Source organism: Tachypleus tridentatus, chromosome 6, assembly GCF_004210375.1.
Source record: "Tachypleus tridentatus isolate NWPU-2018 chromosome 6, ASM421037v1, whole genome shotgun sequence".
NCBI lineage: Eukaryota > Metazoa > Arthropoda > Merostomata > Xiphosura > Limulidae > Tachypleus > Tachypleus tridentatus.
This window is the reverse complement of record NC_134830.1, coordinates 24,771,457-24,796,420: the sequence shown is the minus strand read 5'-3', so window position 1 is coordinate 24,796,420 and position 24,964 is coordinate 24,771,457. Positions and strand designations below refer to the sequence as shown.

General features: G+C 33.4%; 1 protein-coding gene across 1 annotated transcript in view; it reads left to right on the top strand.

Annotated features, from left to right (window-relative positions):
* Positions 1 to 15,782: 15,782 nt before the first annotated feature.
* The window catches only part of gkt (tyrosyl-DNA phosphodiesterase glaikit), an 86,960-nt gene continuing 77,778 nt past the window's right edge, over positions 15,783 to 24,964 (top strand). The window contains exons 1-2 of the mRNA XM_076503773.1: positions 15,783 to 16,415; positions 18,306 to 18,488. Of these exons, the coding sequence (XP_076359888.1) occupies positions 16,094 to 16,415; positions 18,306 to 18,488 (505 nt within the window). The 5' untranslated portion in view covers positions 15,783 to 16,093. The remainder of the gene's footprint in view (positions 16,416 to 18,305; positions 18,489 to 24,964) is intronic.

Genomic DNA, 24,964 nt, shown 5'->3' with positions numbered 1-24,964 from the left:
ATATGTTGTGTATGTGTGAATGTGTTGTGTGAACATCAGTATACCATATGTTGTGTATGTATGAATGTGTTGTCTGAACATCGGTATACCATGTGTTATGTATGTATGAATGTGTTGTGTGAACATCAGTATACCATATGTTGTGTATGTATGAATGTGTTGTGTGAGCATCAGTATAGAATGTTGTGTATGTATGAATGTGTTGTCTGAACATCAGTATGCCATATGTTGTGTATGTATGAATGTGTTGTCTGAACATCAGTATGCCATATGTTGTGTATGTATGAATGTGTTGTCTGAACATCAGTATACCATATGTTGTGTATGTATGAATGTGTTGTCTGAACATCAGTATGCCATGTGTTGTGTATGTATGAATGTGTTGTGTATGTATGAATGTGTTGTCTGAACATCAGTATGCCATGTGTTGTGTATGTATGAATGTGTTGTCTGAACATCAGTATGCCATATGTTGTGTATGTATGAATGTGTTTTCTGAACATCAGTATACCATATGTTGTGTATGTATGAATGTGTTGTGTGAACATCAGTATACCATATGTTGTGTATGTATGAATGTGTTGTGTGAACATCAGTATACCATATGTTGTGTATGTATGAATGTGTTGTCTGAACATCAGTATACCATATGTTGTGTATGTATGAATGTGTTGTCTGAACATCAGTGTACCATATGTTGTGTATGTATGAATGTGTTGTGTGAACATCAGTATACCATATGTTGTGTATGTATGAATGTGTTTTCTGAACATCAGTATGCCATATGTTATGTATGTATGAATGTGTTGTCTGAACATCAGTATAACATATGTTATGTATGTATCAATGTGTTGTCTGAACATCAGTATACCATATGTTGTGTATGTATGAATGTGTTGTCTGAACATCAGTATACCATATGTTGTGTATGTATGAATGTGTTGTCTGAACATCAGTATGCCATATGTTGTGTATGTATGAATGTGTTTTCTGAACATCAGTATGCCATATGTTGTGTATGTATGAATGTGTTGTCTGAACATCAGTGTACCATATGTTGTGTATGTATGAATGTGTTGTCTGAACATCAGTATGCCATGTGTTGTGTATGTATGAATGTGTTGTCTGAACATCAGTATGCCATATGTTGTGTATGTATGAATGTGTTTTCTGAACATCAGTATGCCATATGTTGTGTATGTATGAATGTGTTGTGTGAGCATCAGTATACCATATGTTGTGTATGTATGAATGTGTTGTGTGAACATCAGTATACCATATGTTGTGTATGTATGAATGTGTTGTGTGAACATCAGTATACCATATGTTGTGTATGTATGAATGTGTTGTCTGAACATCAGTATACCATATGTTGTGTATGTATGAATGTGTTGTGTGAGCATCAGTGTACCATATGTTGTGTATGTATGAATGTGTTGTGTGAACATCAGTATCCCATATGTTGTGTATGTATGAATGTGTTGTGTGAACATCAGTGTACCATATGTTGTGTATGTATGAATGTGTTGTGTGAACATCAGTTTACCATATGTTGTGTATGTATGAATGTGTTGTGTGAACATCAGTATACCATATGTTGTGTATGTATGAATGTGTTGTCTGAACATCAGTATACCATATGTTGTGTATGTATGAATGTGTTATGTGAGCATCAGTGTACCATGTGTTATGTATGTATGAATGTGTTGTGTGAACATCAGTATACCATATGTTGTGTATGTATGAATGTGTTGTGTGAGCATCAGTATAGAATGTTGTGTATGTATGAATGTGTTGTCTGAACATCAGTATGCCATATGTTGTGTATGTATGAATGTGTTGTCTGAACATCAGTATACCATATGTTGTGTATGTATGAATGTGTTGTGTGAACATCAGTATACCATATGTTGTGTATGTATGAATGTGTTGTCTGAACATCAGTATACCATATGTTGTGTATGTATGAATGTGTTGTCTGAACATCAGTATACCATATGTTGTGTATGTATGAATGTGTTGTGGGAACATCAGTGTACCATATGTTGTGTATGTATGAATGTGTTGTCTGAACATCAGTATACCATGTGTTATGTATGTATGAATGTGTTGTCTGAACATCAGTATACCATATGTTGTGTATGTATGAATGTGTTGTCTGAACATCAGTATACCATATGTTGTGTATGTATGAATGTGTTGTGTGAGCATCAGTATAGAATGTTGTGTATGTATGAATGTGTTGTGTGAACATCAGTATACCATATGTTATGTATGTATGAATGTGTTGTGTGAACATCAGTGTACCATATGTTGTGTATGTATGAATGTGTTGTCTGAACATCAGTGTACCATATGTTGTGTATGTATGAATGTGTTGTGTGAGCATCAGTGTACCATATGTTGTGTATGTATGAATGTGTTGTCTGAACATCAGTATACCATATGTTGTGTATGTATGAATGTGTTGTGTGAGCATCAGTGTACCATATGTTGTGTATGTATGAATGTGTTGTGTGAACATCAGTTTACCATATGTTGTGTGTGTATGAATGTGTTTTGTGAACATCAGTATACCATATGTTGTGTATGTATGAATGTGTTGTCTGAACATCAGTATGCCATATGTTATGTATGTATGAATGTGTTTTCTGAACATCAGTATACTATATGTTGTGTATGTATGAATGCGTTGCGTGAACATCAGTATACCATATGTTGTGTATGTATGAATGTGTTGTGTGAGCATCAGTATGCCATATATTGGGTATGTATGAATGTGTTGTCTGAACATCAGTGTACCATATGTTGTGTATGTATGAATGTGTTGTCTGAACATCAGTATACCATATGTTGTGTATGTATGAATGTGTTGTGTGAACATCAGTATCCCATATGTTGTGTATGTATGAATGTGTTGTGTGAACATCAGTATACCATATGTTGTGTATGTATGAATGTGTTGTCTGAACATCAGTATACCATATGTTGTGTATGTATGAATGTGTTGTCTGAACATCAGTATACCATATGTTGTGTATGTATGAATGTGTTGTGTGAGCATCAGTGTACCATATGTTGTGTATGTATGAATGTGTTGTGTGAACATCAGTATACCATATGTTGTGTATGTATGAATGTGTTGTGTGAACATCAGTATACCATATGTTGTGTATGTATGAATGTGTTGTGTGAACATCAGTATACCATATGTTGTGTATGTATGAATGTGTTTGTCTGAACATCAGTATACCATATGTTATGTATGTATGAATGTGTTGTGTGAACATCAGTATACCATATGTTGTGTATGTATGAATGTGTTGTGTGAACATCAGTATAGATATGTTGTGTATGTATGAATGTGTTGTCTGAACATCAGTATACCATATGTTGTGTATGTATGAATGTGTTGTCTGAACATCAGTATACCATATGTTGTGTATGTATGAATGTGTTGTGTGAACATCAGTATACCATATGTTGTGTATGTATGAATGTGTTGTGTGAACATCAGTATACCATATGTTGTGTATGTATGAATGTGTTGTCTGAACATCAGTATACCATATGTTGTGTATGTATGAATGTGTTGTCTGAACATCAGTATACCATATGTTGTGTATGTATGAATGTGTTGTCTGAACATCAGTATACCATATGTTGTGTATGATGTTGTATGAATGTGTTGTCTATGAACATCAGTATGTGAACATCAGTATACCATGTTGTGTATGTATGAATGTGTTGTCTGAACATCAGTATACCATATGTTGTGTATGTATGAATGTGTTGTCTGAACATCAGTATACCATATGTTGTGTATGTATGAATGTGTTGTGTGAACATCAGTATAGAATGTTGTGTAATGTATGAATGTGTTGTCTGAACATCAGTATACCATATATGTTGTGTATGTATGAATGTGTTGTCTGAACATCAGTATACCATATGTTGTGTATGTATGAATGTGTTGTGTGAACATCAGTATACCATATGTTGTGTATGTATGAATGTGTTGTGTGAACATCAGTATACCATATGTTGTGTATGTATGAATGTGTTGTGTGAACATCAGTATACCATATGTTGTGTATGTATGAATGTGTTGTCTGAACATCAGTATGCCATATGTTGTGTATGTATGAATGTGTTGTCTGAACATCAGTATACCATATGTTGTGTATGTATGAATGTGTTGTGGGAACATCAGTGTACCATATGTTCTGTATGTATGAATGTGTTGTCTGAACATCAGTATACCATGTGTTATGTATGTATGAATGTGTTGTCTGAACATCAGTATACCATATGTTGTGTATGTATGAATGTGTTGTCTGAACATCAGTATACCATATGTTGTGTATGTATGAATGTGTTGTCTGAACATCAGCATGCCATATGTTGTGTATGTATGAATGTGTTGTGTGAACATCAGTATGCCATATGTTGTGTATGTATGAATGTGTTGTCTGAACATCAGTATGCCATATGTTGTGTATGTATGAATGTGTTGTGTGAACATCAGTATACCATATGTTATGTATGTATGAATGTGTTGTGTGAACATCAGTATACCATATGTTGTGTATGTATGAATGTGTTGTCTGAACATCAGTATACCATATGTTGTGTATGTATGAATGTGTTGTGGGAACATCAGTATACCATATGTTGTGTATGTATGAATGTGTTGTCTGAACATCAGTATGCCATATGTTGTGTATGTATGAATGTGTTGTCTGAACATCAGTATACCATATGTTGTGTATGTATGAATGTGTTGTGTGAACATCAGTATACCATATGTTGTGTATGTATGAATGTGTTGTCTGAACATCAGTATACCATATGTTGTGTATGTATGAATGTGTTGTCTGAACATCAGTATACCATATGTTGTGTATGTATGAATGTGTTGTCTGAACATCAGTATACCATGTGTTGTGTATGTATGAATGTGTTGTATGAACATCAGTATACCATATGTTGTGTATGTATGAATGTGTTGTCTGAACATCAGTATACCATATGTTGTGTATGTATGAATGTGTTGTCTGAACATCAGTATACCATATGTTGTGTATGTATGAATGTGTTGTCTGAACATCAGTATACCATATGTTGTGTATGTATGAATGTGTTGTGTGAACATCAGTATACCATATGTTGTGTATGTATGAATGTGTTGTCTGAACATCAGTATACCATATGTTGTGTATGTATGAATGTGTTGTGTGAGCATCAGTATAGAATGTTGTGTATGTATGAATGTGTTGTCTGAACATCAGTATGCCATATGTTGTGTATGTATGAATGTGTTGTGTGAACATCAGTGTACCATATGTTGTGTATGTATGAATGTGTTGTGTGAACATCAGTTTACCATATGTTGTGTGTGTATGAATGTGTTGTGTGAACATCAGTATACCATATGTTGTGTATGTATGAATGTGTTGTCTGAACATCAGTATGCCATATGTTGTGTATGTATGAATGTGTTGTGTGAACATCAGTATACCATATGTTGTGTATGTATGAATGTGTTGTGTGAGCATCAGTATGCCATATGTTGGGTATGTATGAATGTGTTGTCTGAACATCAGTATACCATATGTTGTGTATGTATGAATGTGTTGTTTGAACATCAGTATACCATATGTTGTGTATGTATGAATGTGTTGTGGGAACATCAGTGTACCATATGTTGTGTATGTATGAATGTGTTGTCTGAACATCAGTATGCCATATGTTGTGTATGTCTGAATGTGTTGTCTGAACATCAGTATACCATATGTTGTGTATGTATGAATGTATTGTCTGAACATCAGTATGCCATATGTTGTGTATGTATGAATGTGTTGTCTGAACATCAGTGTACCATATGTTATGTATGTATGAATGTGTTTATTTGTTAGTGAACTTTTAAATAAATTTGGAGTTGCTAGGAGGACAGTTTTGCATGCAGACTCAGAATGGACCAGTAACATCTTTATCTGTGTGGCACACTCTTCTGCAGGGAATGCTTGTATAAAACATGCTTGAAATGTTACCCAGACATTAAGAAGTAGATTTTTTGTAGGTGTTGAACCCTAATTTGACATAAGATTTTGTATTTCTAGTCCATTTGGGATTATGGTGGAATTGTAGTTGAAACTTTGCTCACAATCTGGTGAGATCAGACTTTGTTTATATGCTCAGGTACCACAAGAGTGGGTGCCTTAACATCTTTTTTTTAGCAAAGTAATGAACCTGTTGAACTAGCTGTAAAAGTAATTGGAGATGATGGAGGAACTAAACTAATATGTTAGGTCTTTCCAGTCTTGCAATGAAGCATGGGTATTTTATACTTATGTCTTTCTAATATGCAAAATTGTAGTCTATGTTTGACAACATTTATGTATAAAAAACAATCTTAGCCTTATATGCAGTTGTATTATACACTTTTTTCCTTGATGTTAAATTAGCATTATTGTTTTCTATATAATACATATTCTTTTCTGCAGAAGTAAAGTAATTAACTAATGATTAGCTAATTAACCTTCATGAGTACACATTAAAATATCTACCTTTTAGTACACCTGGGGTCCTTATGGACCCCACATATATTTAATGATCATAATGTTGAAGCTATGATTTAGATGTTGAAAAGTTAGCATACTGGCTTCTCACAGCATTGTGGAGATAAACTGTGAAAAATACTGAGTACCATAAGTATATGTGATTTATTATTACAAAATATGAAACTTATATCCATTTTCTCATATTTAGACAAAAAATTGTCATCATTGACATATATTTCGATAATATAGGGCCACATCTTCTCTAATTGACATCTAACAACTAAAACTAATAAAATACTGAATGAAGAAACAAATTTCTTGAATATGTAACAAAAAACACCAAATTGTACGAATATGTGCTTGTGGTCTTAATGGGCCCAAGGGGGTCGAACTACATCTAACTTTGTTTCAGAACTAAACTTATGCCATATTTTGAACAGCATGTAAGCAAAACTTATTCTGAGTGAACATAAAGTGTTTCTCATATCTTTTGCCAGTCATTTTACAAACACTCATCACACCATTCATTGGGTGTAGAGTGATCAGTGCAGACATGGTTTCCACATGCTGTACATGTTTGACAGACTTTCCTGACCACAATTTTTGGGCAAAGATAACATCGGGTTTTTGTTGCTGGAAAATTTTGATCAGTATGCTGTCCTGTATGGAGCAATCCTAGATCTACAAAGGCAGATTTGATGCCTCTCAGCATTGCACGGGGATTCTGGAGACATTTCTGAAGTAGGTTGTGCACGTTACTTCACTTCAAGAGAGATGTAAATACATAATCACTGTTTATCACAATGGATAACCTCTGTTAGTGCATACACACAATGCCTGATGAAAACACAGAGATCCAAATCTGTATACTACTTGGGGTCCACATGGACCCCGTGCAGCTTTTTATTCACAAAAATTATTCGACTGCAAAACATGGAAAGTTTTACTATTTTTGTGTCGGAGGACGATAATGTGACAATTATATAAAAGTATAACTGGTCAATGAAAAAGTAAAAAATGTTTATTGTTGGGGTCCATATGGACCCTGGGTGTAGTGATGAAGGTTAAACTGAGAATTTAATGGAAATACATTATTTGAATTATTTTAGGTAAATAAGCAGCAAATTAATTAGTTATTCTTTTTTGTTTTCAAAAAGGAATAATTAATGTAGTAAATCTTAGAAATGATGCTAAAAGGGATCCAGTTCAGTCTGTTGTGTTGAAAAGTTGTGTAAAATATTTTGCTGTACCACCATTCAAGAGCTTGATGCTTGACACTTTAGTAGCTGTTGATGTGCACTCTGGTGTTAATATCTTCAAAAACGAAGTACACAAAGGTAGGGTAGATGTTTTTATGTTAAATGTTTTAACATTTGTTTATATTTGTAGTACAAACATTATTTTTTAATTCTTCTAATAGTAACTCCCAGAGTTTATAACTAACAACAAGTTATCTTATTCAATTTTCAGCATCCAAAACATAAGTGCTCGAGAAATATTAAATTGTTTCATTGCTTAAATGTTTAAGGGACAGTATCTAATAAGCTGTTATTCGATATGTCATAAACTACCAACTTGGGCACCCTTCATTTTTTGAAAAGTATTTGCCTAAGTTGATTTAGAAAAACCATTATTTGCCTTATTTATTATTTGTCCAATATTTGTTTGCAAACTATCATGTATTACAATCAGTGATCACTTTGTGGTATTATAAATGGTGTATATATTTATAAATCCAGATATGTAACATGTTTTGATTATATTTCATGGAGAGATATAATAACAGATCGTGAAATAATTTATGTTTAATTATTATATAAATATAGGCTGTTAAAAAGTGGAATAAAAAACTCTATGTATAGTAATCCCAATGAGCATTAGAATGTGATCATAGACTCATTCTTTCTTCAGCACTGGCTGTGTTCAGATGTGTTTTGCACTTTTTTTTTTTAGTATCAAGTTATCTTTATTACTTGCCTTTGTCTCTTTAGTGTTAAGTTGCTTTTGTTATTGATGCACTTTTGTTCCATCTATCTGATTGCAACTTTGTTTTACCTTGTCACCATATTTATATACATAAAGTCCAGGGTTACATTTATAACTTTATTGAGCTGTGATGAATCAAAGTGTAACAATAATTTCATTGATGATTTTCCTGCTTTCATGCACTTCTGAGCACCCTGTTACCAACTTGTCATCTCTCAATCAATTTTCCATTGTTCTTCAATTCTGATTGTGGATGAATTTCTCAGTCCATATTGGACCTTCTCTTTTGGGCTGTGTTTAACCAAGATAGATATTTTGAATGTTTCTCTTAATTTCTGTTATTGCTATGTGGTTCTCTGGCTTTTCCTGTCTCAGCAAAAATCAGCAATTGCTACTTACACTCTTCTTTGAAGCACCACTTGCCTGGACTGGCTGATCTAACTTTCCAAGTCCATTTGGCTCACTCATTTTCTTGTCCACATGTTTTTTTTTCTCCCTTGGTACAGAGTGAGCTCAACTCTCTTGCCTTGTATTTGTGGCATAGAGATTTTGGTATTTAAAGATCTACTATTTCTCATTTGGGAATTCTTGTTCCCTAGGAGCCATAATTGCTCTTAGTCGTGCACACATTTCTCCTTCTGTGAGCTCTAGAAGGTCATTTGAACATGTCATACAGTCCCTTATATGTCCTTATGTCTCTAATTTCCTTTGTTAGGAATTTCTTGTTCTTTTCAACCAACACAACCCAGGTATATCACTCTTCCCCCTCCTTCAGCCCAACTTATATCTTTACATCAACACTTATATTTCTGGTTAGAGAGATAATTCTCAACTTTGCAACTTTTTCCAGAGACTGGTCTGTGGAGAGAATTCTCTTTATATCAACTTTCTGGAAACAATTGTGGCTTATCAGACTTAGCCTCTTCCACAGTCATGGTTTCTAGTCATCTTGTAGTTATCTACACAGATAACTTTACAGTTGTTACTTCTGTTAACTGCCAAAGAGGCATCTGCTTTTGGAATCTTTGTTTTCTCCCTTTGAACTTCCTTTTTGTCATATTTTCCTTAATACTTGTCATGTCTCTGCAGTTTGAATCTGGAGGCAGACTTTGATGTGATCCCTCCCATAACATGATCATTTCATTCTTTAGTTTTCTGTTGAATTTTCCCCCCTTCAGAACCCCTTAGATTGATATTTTTGTGACTCTTACTTTGGAGATCTTTTCTCATTTGCTCATTTTCATGTCAGGATGTTGTGACTTTATCTTCAAGTGTGGAATTTGTTAGTTTTTCTTGTGAGATGTTTAGTATATTCCTACAATGTAGCCCAATTTTTCTCTCATTCCTGTAATCCTTCTACTCTCACTCTGACTACCACTATTAATCCTTTTACCATTTCCTTTGGCTAAGTTATTCTACTCTTCCACATCTTACTTCTTATTTAACCTGGCTTTCCAACAATGCCTTTCTTGACCATTGCTGATTGCTTGATAATATTGTCCATGACCTTCCACCTTTCCCCTGTCAACTTTTAGGCTCTTTGTTCATCACTATTCCACCTCCCTTGTTTAGTGCCTCTTCCAAGTTTGGACTTTTTTTCAAGCTTTTGCATGCCCTCCCTTTGGATCTTTCACTTCCTGTTTATTGTATTTTCTTTTTCTTGTATGTGATCTTAATAATTTGGACATTTTATCTTGGAAATCTCTTATACTTTGCCATAAGGATCTCTTGATGTTATTTCTTGATCACTCTTTTTTTTTCTGTAGATCTAGGCTGCCAAAGAGTGTAATTAGATGTTTTCTCACACGTCTCTCTTATCTATTTCCTCGTAGTCATTCTGATTTCAGTTGTTTTTTGTATCCAGATCAGGTTGTCCATTCCTATCTTGCTTGGACTTTCCCTTTCATAGAAATTACCGTTGCCTACTTTCAGAATGGCACACCTCTTCTTGAGCCTTGTCCCCTTCCACCTCAGCTAGCTGGATTTGTCAGATCATCTTGGTGAGTCTGACTATATACTTTTTGTGTGTCTCTTCCTATCAAATTCAGCATATCATAGCCAATGCTGTAACTGAACAGTGTCCTAACTAGTGCAGCTTGTAGCAACACACAATAAAATAAACTAAAACATTTCAAACACCTTGGGTCGAGAGATATGATGCTGTAGAATTTTAACCCATTTTATCTAAGAAATTTCAACCACTAAACGAAAAAAAAAAAAAAATCAACAAAACCCCAAAACTGCAGTTGTTGCCAATTGCCTTGTTGTGGCACTTTAACTGTGAATTTTTCATTTCTGATAACATCTTGTCCAACATTTTCTCATTAATAAGGGTATTATCTAAGGAGCTAGAAGCAGTTAATATATATATTTTGTATTGTGTTGCACAGGTGAATTATGTCCTCAAACCCTATGGATCTAAAACTTAATTGAAATTTTGTAACATACTTAAAGTATCTGCAAAATGTAGTACTTTATTCATTGATGTAAGAATCATGTGCATTGCTGGATGTCAAACAAAAAGATTAAATGTACTTTCAAACAGTTTCAAAAAGTATTACAAGTGATCAGTTTACTTGCTTTTTCTTGAGCATTTAATTGAAGAATTAGCAACTGGAGTTGTATCTTGTAAAGCTAAAATATTTGATCTATCTAAGTTTACAACTTCTACTTGTTTCTCAATCAAACTACAATAGTTGGATGAGTCAATAGTGTTCTATATTCCATTTTTGAAAGATAATTAATATGCAGAAACGTAAGGAGAGATGTTCAAATAAAAATCACATGTTGGAGAAGTATGTGAAAAGCCAAGGTGGAAGAAAAACAGACCAAATAAAAACAATCAGTGCTGTATCCATATGTTACAGCATGGCATTTCCATGTATGCTAATTCTTTTAACAATAGCAAATACTTTGCCTGCTGCAGTTGCATTTACAGAGTGCTAGCTTTCAACATTAAACCCCCTATAAATCTAAGAAATACTGTTAATGAGAACTGGTTAATAGAACTAAATTTAATCTATAAACAGGTGCATAAATCTTTTCATTGATCATGTTCTGTCAAAAAGGAAGGCTCTTTGATTTTGTTCTATTATCTTAGATCTTCTAATATTATTCAACATACATAAACATTAATACATTGTTATCGTTATATAATGCTCCCCGCTAGTCCAGCGGTATGTCTCGATTAAGCACAGATAGCTTATTGTCTAGCTTAAAAACAACTAGTAAAAATTATTTATACATTATAGAATATGTCATATGCAGTTGTGTTGTAATACACTCATTATTTGTACATCACTGAGTACGTTGTATGCAATCTTGTTGTCATACTACACTCATTTCATTTCAGAAAAACGTATGCCATCTTGTATTACACTCACGTCATTCGTACATCTCAGAATGCGTTGTATACAATATTGTTGTATTACACTCATGTTATTTTAACATCACAGAATTCGTCGTACACAGTTTTGTTGTCATACTGCAGTCATATTATTCGTATATCACGGAATACTTTATGTGCAGCCTTGTTATATTAAAGTTGTTATTTTTTCACCACAAAATACGTTGTATGCAGTCTTGTAACATTGCACTAATGTTACTTGCAAGTCACAGAATCGTTGGTTGCGATCTTATCATATAACACTCGTAATATTCGTGCATTACAGAATACGTTTTACGGAATCGTATTTTCGCATCCAGTAGTGGAGGAAGTAATATTGGATTGATCAGACAACTCAGAATAATGTGCAAAACATACCAGTATTTTAAAGATTGAGGAAGAATGATAACCAGGAAATTTTGAAATATACGTGGTTTGAGAGTGAATTTTGTTGAACTTTTACTATACTTTATCAAAAGTATTAATCATTCGTTGGAAGCATGTCTTTATGATTCGTAAAAAATAGAAGCTCGCTGACACCTTGTACTCGGGGCCTGGCATGGTCTAGCGCGTTAAGGCGTACGCTTCGTAATCTGAGGGGCACGGGTTCGCGCCCGAGTCGCGCCAAACATGCTCGCCCTCCCAGCCGTGGGGGCGTTATAATGTCACAGTCAATCCCACTATTCGTTGGTAAAAGAGTAGACCAAGAGTTGGCGGTGGGTGGTGATGACTAGCTGCCTTCCCTCTAGTCTTACACTGCTAAATTAGGGACGGCTAGCACAGATAGCCCTCGAGTAGCTTTGTGCGAAATTCCAAAAACCAAACCAACCTTGTACTCGCCACAGCTACAACCAAGCACAAATATGTACACTTGTAGATAACACGTCATTTATTATTCATTGTTATAGTGATTCATATATACAGCTATAACACTATTTATTTACCTAGAAACTGTTTTTCAAGTTCAAGCTAAAGCTTAAGAAGCCCAACGCTTAATGTAACAAAATGTTGGCCCGGCCGCTACCCAGTCTTTCGAACGTGCTCTGGCGTACATGATATACAGTCACATTATTTGTATCATAAAAGACATCATATAAAATCTTTCTTATTATATTTTACTAAGTTGTTTGCGTGTCCTCTGTCCGTAATGGTCCAGCAAGGCCAGGCAGTTTGGGAATTCGACTTGTAATCTGAGGGTCGCGGGTTCGAATCCCCGTCGCACCAAAATATGCTCGCCCTTTCAGCTGTAGGGGCGTTATAACGTTACGGTCAATCCCACTATTCATTGGTAAAAGTGTAGCCCAAGAGTTGGCAGTGGATGGTGATGACTAGCTGCCTTCCCTCTAGTCTTACACTGCTAAATTAGGGACGGCTAGCGCAGATAGCCCTCGTGTAGTTTTGCGCGAAATTCCAAACAAACAAACAAAATCGTCCGTCATAAAATTTCCAATTATAATAAATTGGTCTGAAATCTAGGTAATGTATTACTCTTTACTATTATAAATATTATTATTATATGCATCAAACTTCGTTTCATTTAGTGTCCCCCGCTGGGACAGCGGTAAGTACGGATTTATAATACTAAATTTTAAGGATTCGATGTGGCTTTGCTATAAGAAAAAGTTTGTTTGTTTGTTTGTTTTGGAATTTCGCACAAAGCTACTCGAGGGCTATCTGTGCTAGCCGTCCCTAATTTAGCAGTGTAAGACTAGAGGGAAGGCAGCTAGTCATCACCACCCACCGCCAACTCTTGGGCTACTCTTTTACCAACGAATAGTGGGATTGACCGTCACATTATACACCCCCACGGCTGGGAGGGCGAGCATGTTTAGCGCGACGCTATAAGAAAAAACACAAATATTCATCGTTTCATTTGGCCAATATTTTTTAACATTTCGAAAATTAATCCTAAAACCTTCAAAGAGTTCCTGCTTGCTGATATGAGCCACAAACCTATCAGTATCTCAGAAATAGGTTTACCACTTGATCCAGAAAGTTCGTAGCAAACTATGAAGGATTTATAATTTCAACAAGATGCCTCAAATGCTTCGCAATCCGCTGTTTTCTTCTGTTAACATCTAAGGCCTGGCATTGCCAGGTGGTTAAGGCACTCGACTCGTAATCTGAGGGTCGCGGGTTCGAATCCACATCACACCGTCACATTATAACGCCCCCCTACTGAAAGGGTGAGCATGTTTGGTGGTACGGGGATCCGAACCAGCGACCTTCAGATTATAAGTCGAGTGCCTTAACCATCTGGCCATGATGGGATGTCATTGTCCTGTATGTAAGAGCCTTGTTATCGAATTAGTATGAAGGGCACATGAATAAGAACCATTAATGCATACTTTCTAGTTTCAGGTCTATTATGAGATCAGTGATTAAAGAATTACACAAAAAATCATTGTATTTAATTTTAAAGAGCTCAATCTCAACAGAAATAAAGCAGTGTGTCTAAGCATAACCAAGAAACTAAAATTGTATTTTCGAATAAACAAGTGCTTACGCTGAACTCCCTCTCTCTCTCTCTCTTTTTTTGTGTCAAATCTGGGAGGTTTCTTTTTAAAAAGGTAGATGTACTGAGCTTGATAAAGTGGTCCTGTTTTTTAAATGAAAAAAATGTACGTGAAAACATAAAAAACATGATAATTTGAGTGTAATGAATTTTTTTTTGAGGGAACAGTTGAACGCATGCAAATTTGTAAAAGCAGCTTGATTAACTCCTGATATTCACTACCTGCAGAATTTCACCTCTAATCAAATAATTCCGTTTTCTCTTTTAGGAGTTTTGTGCAATCTCTTTATTTTATATACATTAGGAAGATTAATTCGAACTGTTCGACAGAATCACTCTCTCCTTATTTAGTGAACGAATTTGTAATTAGTACCAGATTTACCTGTTTGATAATTTGTGGAATTCAGCATTTTTATCAAAACCTACCACATATTTCCACAGAACTGGCCGTAGGCAAAACTGTAGCTTGTTCCAACTTTGTATCAGGCGCTCCTTTTGTAAACTTCACATGAATTGCTGACTGCAATACCGATTTTGGTGCTCCTTGAGGTGGGTAACACATGTCGCTTTTCTCAACGACTGGTCCTGTACTCACATACCACACTGCAAAAGTGATATTTGATCTCATTTTGAAATATGGCTTTATTAAGTTTATTAGTTAGTATCTGTTATTATGGGGCGTTCAAAGTCAATGTATTAGAAATTATGCCGTTTATAATTTATGGAGAAATAGAAGGTTATACATGGCACCTTTGCATATAAGTACGCAATAATAATTTTAGCGCAAAGCTATACAATTGTGCATTGTCTTTCATTTTAAAGTGATAAGTGGCTACTACGCAGCATCTACTACTAATTCTTGCACTACTCTTTTCTCATCAAATAGTGAAGTGAGTTTTGACTGGCACTCTAAAATTACACTCATGGCCCCAAAGTGTGAAACGATATTTTGTAGCAACAAACCATGTTCCAAGCTCGGAATCACAACCGAGTTCGCTAAGCATAAAATCACGTTCGGCCCTCCGTTTTGGTTAATTTATGTTATTGTTAGGTCTTTCTAAATTTTGTTTCTGTCGTGTATTATTCGGGTCCCTTTAAATTTAATTTAGAAATAAACAAATTGTTTAGAAAACTGTATTCAACTTTTAACCAAACAGTAGTAATTTCTGGGTTAAAATGTTAAATTCAAATAAATAGGGTAACCAAAATTAATATGTGAAACAGTCGAAAAGGTTTTGTTTGTATGTTATGGGCTATTTTGGCTATGTGCACTGTGCCCACTGTCAACGTTGAAACCAAATTATAAGCCCTTATAAGCCATTGGTTGGCCTGTCGAAGGAAAAATATTACAACTGCAGTATGAATTTTAAATCTTTCTTTGGTATAACTTACAACCGGCGTGAGAATATTGAGTACATAGAATTTTACGTTAAACACATATCACAAAATAATGTAAAATTCATACGTTTTTACAACATGTGTTTTTTAAACGATATGACGTGAACTGAGAAAAGTGACATAACCACGAATCTTTTAAATCGTTAATACTACTGTTTCGTTTTAACGTCTTTTCGAATTTTGTGATACTACGTTTATAGTAGTAACATAATCGTAGTTTGTGTAGTCGACGCAGGTGAACTAGTGATGGAAGATAGAAAAGGAGTAGTAGTTGTTGCTGATAAAGTAAAGTTAAACGACAATAAAAGGTGTGCTGAAACAGAAGGTATTATTTCAGGTAAAAAGTCTCAAAAATGTAATGAAATGTCTGACTTGGAATACGACGAAGGTGCCAGATCCAAGAAGATTATTCGAAACACCATTAGCACAATTAGAAAATATAGTTACCAAAGTCCGGAGAAAGAAGAAACTAAACTTGCATCTAATGATAATCTACCTAGATGTAAATATGGGAGAGAATGCTACAGAAAGAATCCACAACATTTTAAAGAATTTTCACATTTTGTGGGTTTGTATAAAGAGCTGGTTAATTATTTTTTTTGTTAAATTAGAAGCTGAATAACTTAAAACGTTTGAACAACAACGAGCCATATGGCCTTTAATGCTTCACTGTCAAAGCACGTTTTTACACACGTTCTTAGAAGGGTAAAAGTTAAAACACTTAATAAATTTGGATCTAGCCTGTCTTTGTCAAAATTGTAGGTTTATTTTCTCTTGTTTCATCGTGCTAAGAATACAGCACAAAACAATCAGAGGCCTATATTCTTTTGATTCCCCAGATAATTTTGTGAACTTCAATAAGAGAATTTCTTAACCTTTTTGTAAGAGCAAATAGTTTAAGCAACTTACCACTGTAACAGTGTAAGGTAACTGTCCATCCCAGGAATAATTCTAATGGTCTTTCTCTGAATCATTTCAAACAGTAAGTCAGTGTGTCAAAATTGTTCATAGCATTCAAAATGAGGGCAGACTAGTCATTTGTATATCATGAGAAATTACTACGTTTTATGAATAAACAGTAGAGTTCTGTTAGCTTACCTAGCAACACAGTATTGGCTTACTGACTTGAGTGATTTATCTGTCATTATGATAAAATCCTTTTCTTCAGTCACACTGCTGAGTGGGTTCTCTTTATAATATGTGATCAAAATTATGGTGACCTAAATGCAGTACCCTGCATTTAGTGTTATTATAGATTTACCAAATGTTTGTCCATTTTATCAATTGATCCTGGTTCTATAATACTTTAACATTCTCAGAACATCTAGAAGTACTTAAAGTCATGGGCATACTTCTCTAATTTACTAATTTTGCTCATACTGTTATCATTAATATAATAAAATATCACTGAACCCTAAAATACTCCTCTGGTATCAGTCTAGGTTCTTCAGAACATCAGAAGTAACATTTTGCTTTCTCTCATCTAACCATCATATACTCCAATTTAATAATCTTACCCAATCCCTACCAAGATTATTTTTGTTACTAGTCTCTTGTGTACATTTATAAGACATATTTTTTACGTGTCATTATTTCTTAGCTGTACTGGTAGATCTAATACTAGTGGAGCTGACTGTATGTATCTCTAGCTAGTCCTCACTGAATACTATACAGTTTTGGTCTCCTTGTATGAGAAAGGATATTGATCAAATAGAAAGGGTTCATATGAAAATTATTAGTACTAGAATAATTCTTGGATAGAAAGGCTCTCTGACAAGAAAAGTTTAAGATATATTAACATGTTTTTTCATGGAGACAAGTTTAGTATATTATTCAAGGGATCAGTTGGATAAGGGCCTCTGATTTCCTTGTGATTTACATATTCTGAAGAAAACAATAAAAAGACAAGTTTAAGAGTCAGAGAAGACAGGATATATTTTAGTTTAAGAATATTTTATTCTTCTAACTGGCTCATTAACATATGAAATGTTACCATTGGCTGAAGTGGAGGTTAGCACTCCTGGAAGAGGGAACTAATAGTTTTCTGAAAAACAAATGGTAGCTATGAAAGTTTTTACTTTTCTTAAAAGTGTTCAAGGACATGTTTGAAGGAAGAAATAGTCCCTTGTCTTCAGGCTATGTTACATTATGAAGGCAGAAAAACATGAGTTTAAAGTTTGAATAAGACAGGCTAACTTCATTTATGGAGTTTTATTGTTTTAGTAGAGTTATTGGGTATGGAATATATTGCTCTCTGCAGTATTGGAAGCCATTCTTTTGGAAGAGTTTGAGATGGGAATTTCTAATTTCTTGAAAAATATAGAATGGATTAAAATGTGTAATTTTTCTGAAAGGTAAGTGTAATTAGCTTCAAAAGACCAACTGATTTTTTGTTATCTATAAAGACATGTTACAGTATAATATTATGTTCCTCTTTTTTTCTTTTTCACTATTACAGAAGAACCACTGCACAAAAAGTCTAGAATAGACACCAGTGACATGGAGAGTCCAAGTTCTAGTAGACAGAAGAATCCGATTCCAAAAGTGATGAAAGAAAGTCACCCATCTTTTGGGTTTTTTTTAACCAAGGTCAGAGGGTTATCTCCTGAGTATAATCAACACAATGCACTGGATTTAAAAGGTAAGTTAATCTGGCTTACTACATTTACGTTGAAGAACATTTTATAAGCAAAATATAATGTCATGCAAAGCTTCTTGTGCCCAGTTTTTAACTTTGTATGTATATGGTTTCACAGTTTCAAATTTGTTTGAACTTACTGTAAAAAATTCAAACACTTAAATATTTTGACTCTACGAGTGTCTTTTTTATTGTTGTAAAAATTCCTAAAAAGATATGTAGGATATTACGAGTAGTGGTTGTTGAAAGAGATAAAAGAAAAATGTTGAAGGTAAAACTGCTAAGAAGTTAACTACAGAAATGTGTATATATATATATATTAAATGTGTGTGTGTATACACACACACACACACACACACACATACACCATTGTTGATAGTGTTTCAGGCAATGCCTTTCTTTGGGTATCATCTTTCTTGAATATTGTTTTATCATTTGCCAAAACAGAAAAATCAACAAATGTCACTAAACATTCTAAGTTTAATGGTATTAATGTTGTTGATGGTAATAATGGGTATCGTTCCATTAAACCCCTGTAAAAGGTAAGTTTTTACTATAATATCGTACAACATTCTGTGTGAATGTATATTCCAATACAGTACAGACACAAAAGTCAGAACTTAGGATCCCAGAAAACAAATAACTATGTGACATTTTCTACATTAACCCATCATATCAGTGAGGATCATATAATTATTATTAAATAAAAAATATATATGTATAACAAATAGGATGTGTGTGATCCAAATATAAGAAATGAGAAGGTATGCATTCTACAGTGTGTAATAATAATACACACATGGAGCTAATCCAATGAAGTAGTTGTCAAATTGTGAATACAACTCCTAAAAATATCCATATAGTCTATTCATCTATCAATCTGCCTTTGTAAAGAGAAAAACTCAGGTTTTAATCCCTTATTTTGTTACCACATACTGTTCTGCAGCAAATTAGTTTCTAAAACATAAGAGCTATCTGGTAATAAATGAGTTAAAGGATAGTAACTAATAATAATTAAATGGTAAAATAGTCAGCTGATCATGGCAACAATTGGTTAACATAATTATAGCAGCAGTATAAAAAATATTAACTTTCTCTTTTGTCTGTATCTAATGGCACAAATTTATTTTTTTGTAGTTTTACTTAATTTTAATTGAAAGGTATAAAATAAAAACTTGCTTCACCAGACTTCTTTATTTGGGGGTATGTTAAAGACATCATGTATTGCACATCTATAGCAAACACTATAGAGCTAATCATCAGAAAATGGATATCATTGTTACTGTAACATGTGGACATGTTGCAGAGAATGTGGACTGAAGTCAAATATTGGTTAGACATGCTGAGAGCCACTGATAGTATACACATTAGAAGTCTACTAACATGCCAATAAAAACTGAGTTGGGTTACAAGATGTTGAGAAGTACATGGTTTTATTTCTTTAGTTATTCTGTTATTAAATTTTACAATTGAAAATATAATATTGAACTACTCTTTAAATAAATAAGTGATATTGTGTTATCTATGACATATCCAAAATTTATTGCAAGTTGATACATATGGAATATCTGGAGTAAAATCAAGGGACACTGAATTCTTGGATATTTTAATTTGCAAGATAAAGATGGTGAAAGCTTCTTTACATAAGATTTCTATGAAGTCATTACAAACAGTTGAGGATAAGTATGACACATGAACTTTTCTCTTATTTGCACATTTTTGAATATGCAAGTAAATGATCTTAAGTAACTGCCACTGAACCAACTACTTCATTGCTTCCTCTGAAAGATGCTCTTCTGGATGATAGGAACTTTATGGCTGAGAGAATACACATTGGAACATGGTGCCTTTGTTTTTTCTTTGACACCATCTGCTCTTTTAGAGTTGGTTTGTTCAGTTTTGGTTTTATGATTAACACATTTAGTGACACAGCTTTGAAGCAGCAAGCTTGCTTTATGCTGACTAAACTCCCTTGCAATTTGTTTTCTAGTTAGAATAACCAGTTGCTAGTGAAAAAGTTAATAACAATTTGCATACAATGCAGAATGTATTCTCTTTTGGTAGTGAGTAACAAAAACCAATTGTTTGCAATAAAAAAAGGCTTTTGAATATTGACATTTATACTTGTAACTCAGAATCTATTTTGTTAGTCCCATGTACTGGCAAAGAGTAGCCTTATACACAAAAAATAATCTCTCAAATTGTTTAAATCTTGTGTCCATGTCCCAATGTCAAATGTAAAAGATGGGCTAGTATCGACATTACCATTGCAATAATTGATTTTTTCCTGTTGGTAGGAGCTTAATTCAGTTTGATGAGGGAATGGTATCAGCTTTGAGAGTTGTAGTCACTACATGATTGTTTTCACATTCTTGGCTTGTGTTTGAGTATTCAGCCTTTTCTGATTGAGAACAGAGGCTTGATTTGATATGATAAGACTGATGATCATCAGCATCCAGAGATTTCGCATCAACTTGATTATTTCTGATGTTTTTGCTTGAGATAATGTTTGGCACTCTGTTGTTTTTTCTCTATAAAAAAAGTAAACTGATGAACAGTTATTTTATATTTTTCTTTAAAAAAATTATTTTTTAAATAATGGGGCTTTTTTGAATTCAGAACTGAAGCTACAGCCCCAGTAACCTTCACTTTAATACCTCCTGTCATCATTTAAGGAAAAATTAAATTAAATGAAAAGCAACAAATGAAAAAAGTTGGTTTTTACAGTTATTGGTATGGTTATGGTGAAGAAGGAGGACTCAAGTCTCGATGTTAATTTTTTATCTGTGTAGTATTTAAATGTGCAATATAACACATGAGAAGAAAATGTATCTAAATTTCTAATTTTAGTACATTTAGAAATGTTATGTATAAAGATATATTTCATTTATAGTCATTTTGTGTTTTTACACTTGATTTGAATCTAAATAAAACAACTCTGTATTATGCTAAGTAGCTTTTGTTTCCCTCATTTCTGTCTACATAAAATGATGACAGCATTATTTAACTTTTTTTTTTCCAGAACAGGCATCATTTTGTCTGCATATCAGGAGGCTTTAATGACTTGTTTTTAAATTTAATTAAACTACTTTTTAATCACAGTACTTAAGTAAGCTTGGCATAAAACATAGCCAGTAATCTAAACTTTAACAATATTGAAGTTTTGAGTTCTTTTATATGTTACTATTTAAAAAATCTTCAGTTTCCCCTGGTGTGAGAATTCTAACATTTGTTTTCTAGGTATCACCTTTTCTCAAATTTATTTACCATTCTCCAAGATGTATGATATTTTAATATAAATTGCTCATTATAATGTTGCTATTACTCAGGCAAAGCCATGTATTTTTATAGCCTTCAATTTTATTTGGTTACACAGCCATAAAATAGAAAATCAAAGTCCACTTGCCGTGCCCACCCATCACATAATCTCTTTCAGAAATTGCTAATAGTTTTGTCTGAGATGTTTAATACTATAATATTTATAACCACTACAAAGCCAAGGTTTAAATCTGTCAAATGAGGTATTATATTGTTTTCTGTATAGGAGAATTGTCTGTTTTGCTTTCAGTTCATACTTTATTCCCATGGAAAACAAATTGAGGAGCTTATCTGAAATTTTTATGGCTGTTGTGTAATTAGAGATTCAGGGAAATTGTGATGTTTATGTCATGATGATGAGAAAACCCACTTGTAGAGAAAAGTATATATTTAAAAATGGCTGGTATGGGTAGAGAAGGCACTAATAGAATAGTGAACAATGTTTTCACCTTCTTCATTCATCGTCAGGTTCCCAAAGAAAGAAATGGTTACTGACTGGTAGCTGATCACGTGTTTGAAAGCAGTTGTGTAATTGAGTGTAGGAATGTAGAGGGCGTGCTTAGATGTTAGATATATTTATTAATATAGGTATAAAGGTGTTCCTTTGTACTAGTTTATTTTGGGCTTAAGTTGTTGTATAAGTAAGACTTCTTTAATTTTACATTTATTTATGTTTGTTTCTTTACTTAACATTTGGGTGTTTTCTCTGGTTATGTTGTGTTTACTTGATTTGCAGTGTTCGAAAACATGTGAAGGTGACTTTTTGTGTACTTTGACTTTGGTTTCCATATTTCTGCTTGTTTCTCCAATATACCATACCCCCAAACCTCATAAACCAGATTGTCCACTACAACCAATAATGTCCACATAAGAATTGTTTAATTACAATCTTGGTAAACAGACATTCTCCAAATATGTAACATCAGCCAGCTCATTCATCAAAGACTCCTTTAATTTTAAATCTAACCTTAATCAACTTAATCATAAAGCCTTAATGGCCAGTTTAGATGTCATATCCTTCTTTACAGAAGTCCCAACTACTGAAGCCTGCAAGGTAGCCTTAGAACTCTATATCCGAGACCTTAACCCATCAATAGACATTTCCAGCGACCAATTAGCAACCCTCATAGAATTCACCATGATGAAGACAAACTTATGTTCAAAACCACAGTTACATACAAACAAATGGCCTAAAACATGGGCAATCCAGTATCACCAGTTCTAGCCAATATTTATATGACACAAGTTGAAACACAAGCAATTACCACAGCATTACATCCACAGCTATATTGGTACAGATATGTAGAAGACACGATTGTGGGATTCACATCTATAGAACACACACTTAATTTTTTCAATTACATTAACTCTATACATCCCAACATTAACTTCACATGTGAACAGGAAGAAAGCAATAAAATATCATTTCTTAACCTCAAAATTACAAGAACCGATACACAATTTAAAACAGAAATCCACCAAAAAATCACCCATACTGGATTATACATTCCTTGGGACTCAGCACATGAAACAAAACAAAAACTCAACATATTAAGAAACTAAATAAACACAGCCATAAAACTATGCTCACCGGATAAAATTAACAACAAATTAGACAAAATAAAACAGTACTTCATCAACATCAATAAGTTTCCTCCACAAGCCATAGAAAACATTATATGCACACACCTGGACAAAAAGCAAAATCAAGTAACAAAAGTAAATATATCTCACGAATTAAAAAAATCATGAAACCATGTACGGCTGCATACCATATATTTCTGACATCAGCAGACAAAAAAACAACATTTGGCAAAATCTAGCAACAAAAGATGACATTCCAGTTAATGCCAAATTTATTCAAAAACCAGGCACAAATCTAAGGTGTATTATACTGTGTAAAAACTATACTGATAAACACCACACTAACATTATAAAATACAATGTGATAACTGCCACGACTTCTATGTTGGAGAAACAAGTAGAAAAATGGAAACCAGATTTAAAGAACACAAAAAGTCACCTTCACATGTTTTCGAACACTGCAAGTCAAATAAACATTACATAACCATAGAAAACACCCAAATACTAAATAAAGAAACAAACATAAACAAATGCAAAATTAAAGAAGCCTTACTTATACAACAACTCAAGCCCAAAATAAACTAATACAAAGGAACACCTTTATACCTATATTAATAAATATAATCAAACATCTAAGCACGCCCTCTACATTCCTACACTCAGTTACACAACTGCCTTCAAACATGTGGTCAGCTATCGGTCAGTTACTTCTTTCTTTCTTTGTGAACCTGACGATGACCGAAGAAGGTTGAAACGTTCGCTCCTCTATTAGTGCCTTCTCTACTCATACCAGATGTTTTTAAATATATGTGATGTTTTTGGGCTATTGTCTAATTTTTGCATTTTATTATTCAGTATTCTTTGTTTTTTATTCAATTTAATATAAAATGCTTATTGTGGTAGTACAATTAATAAAAAAATAAAGTTGGGTTAAGTGTTATCAAAAGCAAAAAAGTAAATTCTCTGGTAAGTACTTTATTTCTTGTTTTTAACATGTGTTCTTTATCTGTTATTAGAAAATTAACGAAAATCTAAAAATTAAAACAAATTTTTAAGTTAGACTAGGTACACTAAATAATAACATTTTTCATGAGGTAAGCTTTCATTTAGCCATTGTAGGGTATCATAAACTCCATATTCACCAGTTGATATACATATTTTATAGTGGGAATATTAATTTAAACACAGTTTAAAGGACAATAAAATAACATTTAAGTATAAACAAATGTATACTGTGACAAGTTTAAAGTTATTTATAATAAACAAATGTTTTGTTTTACAATTTGAAGTTCTTCTAGAAAGAAAAAAGGGAAAGTTAGATTTATATCAATTTTTGGGTGATTACAAGGTGAGACAAGTTGACCAACCTTTTAATCATATATAGAGCTAGGGTTTAAAAAAATAACTAATAAGAAGTTTTACTGAGAAATAATGTATTTATTTAGGAGGTTTAAGAGATTACAGAAAAGAAATTTGAAAATTTTCAAATGAATGAGTATTTTTTATCCTAATGTGAAAACCACTTTGCACTTGTACTACATAATAAAACTATTTTATATTCAACGACAAATCTTTAT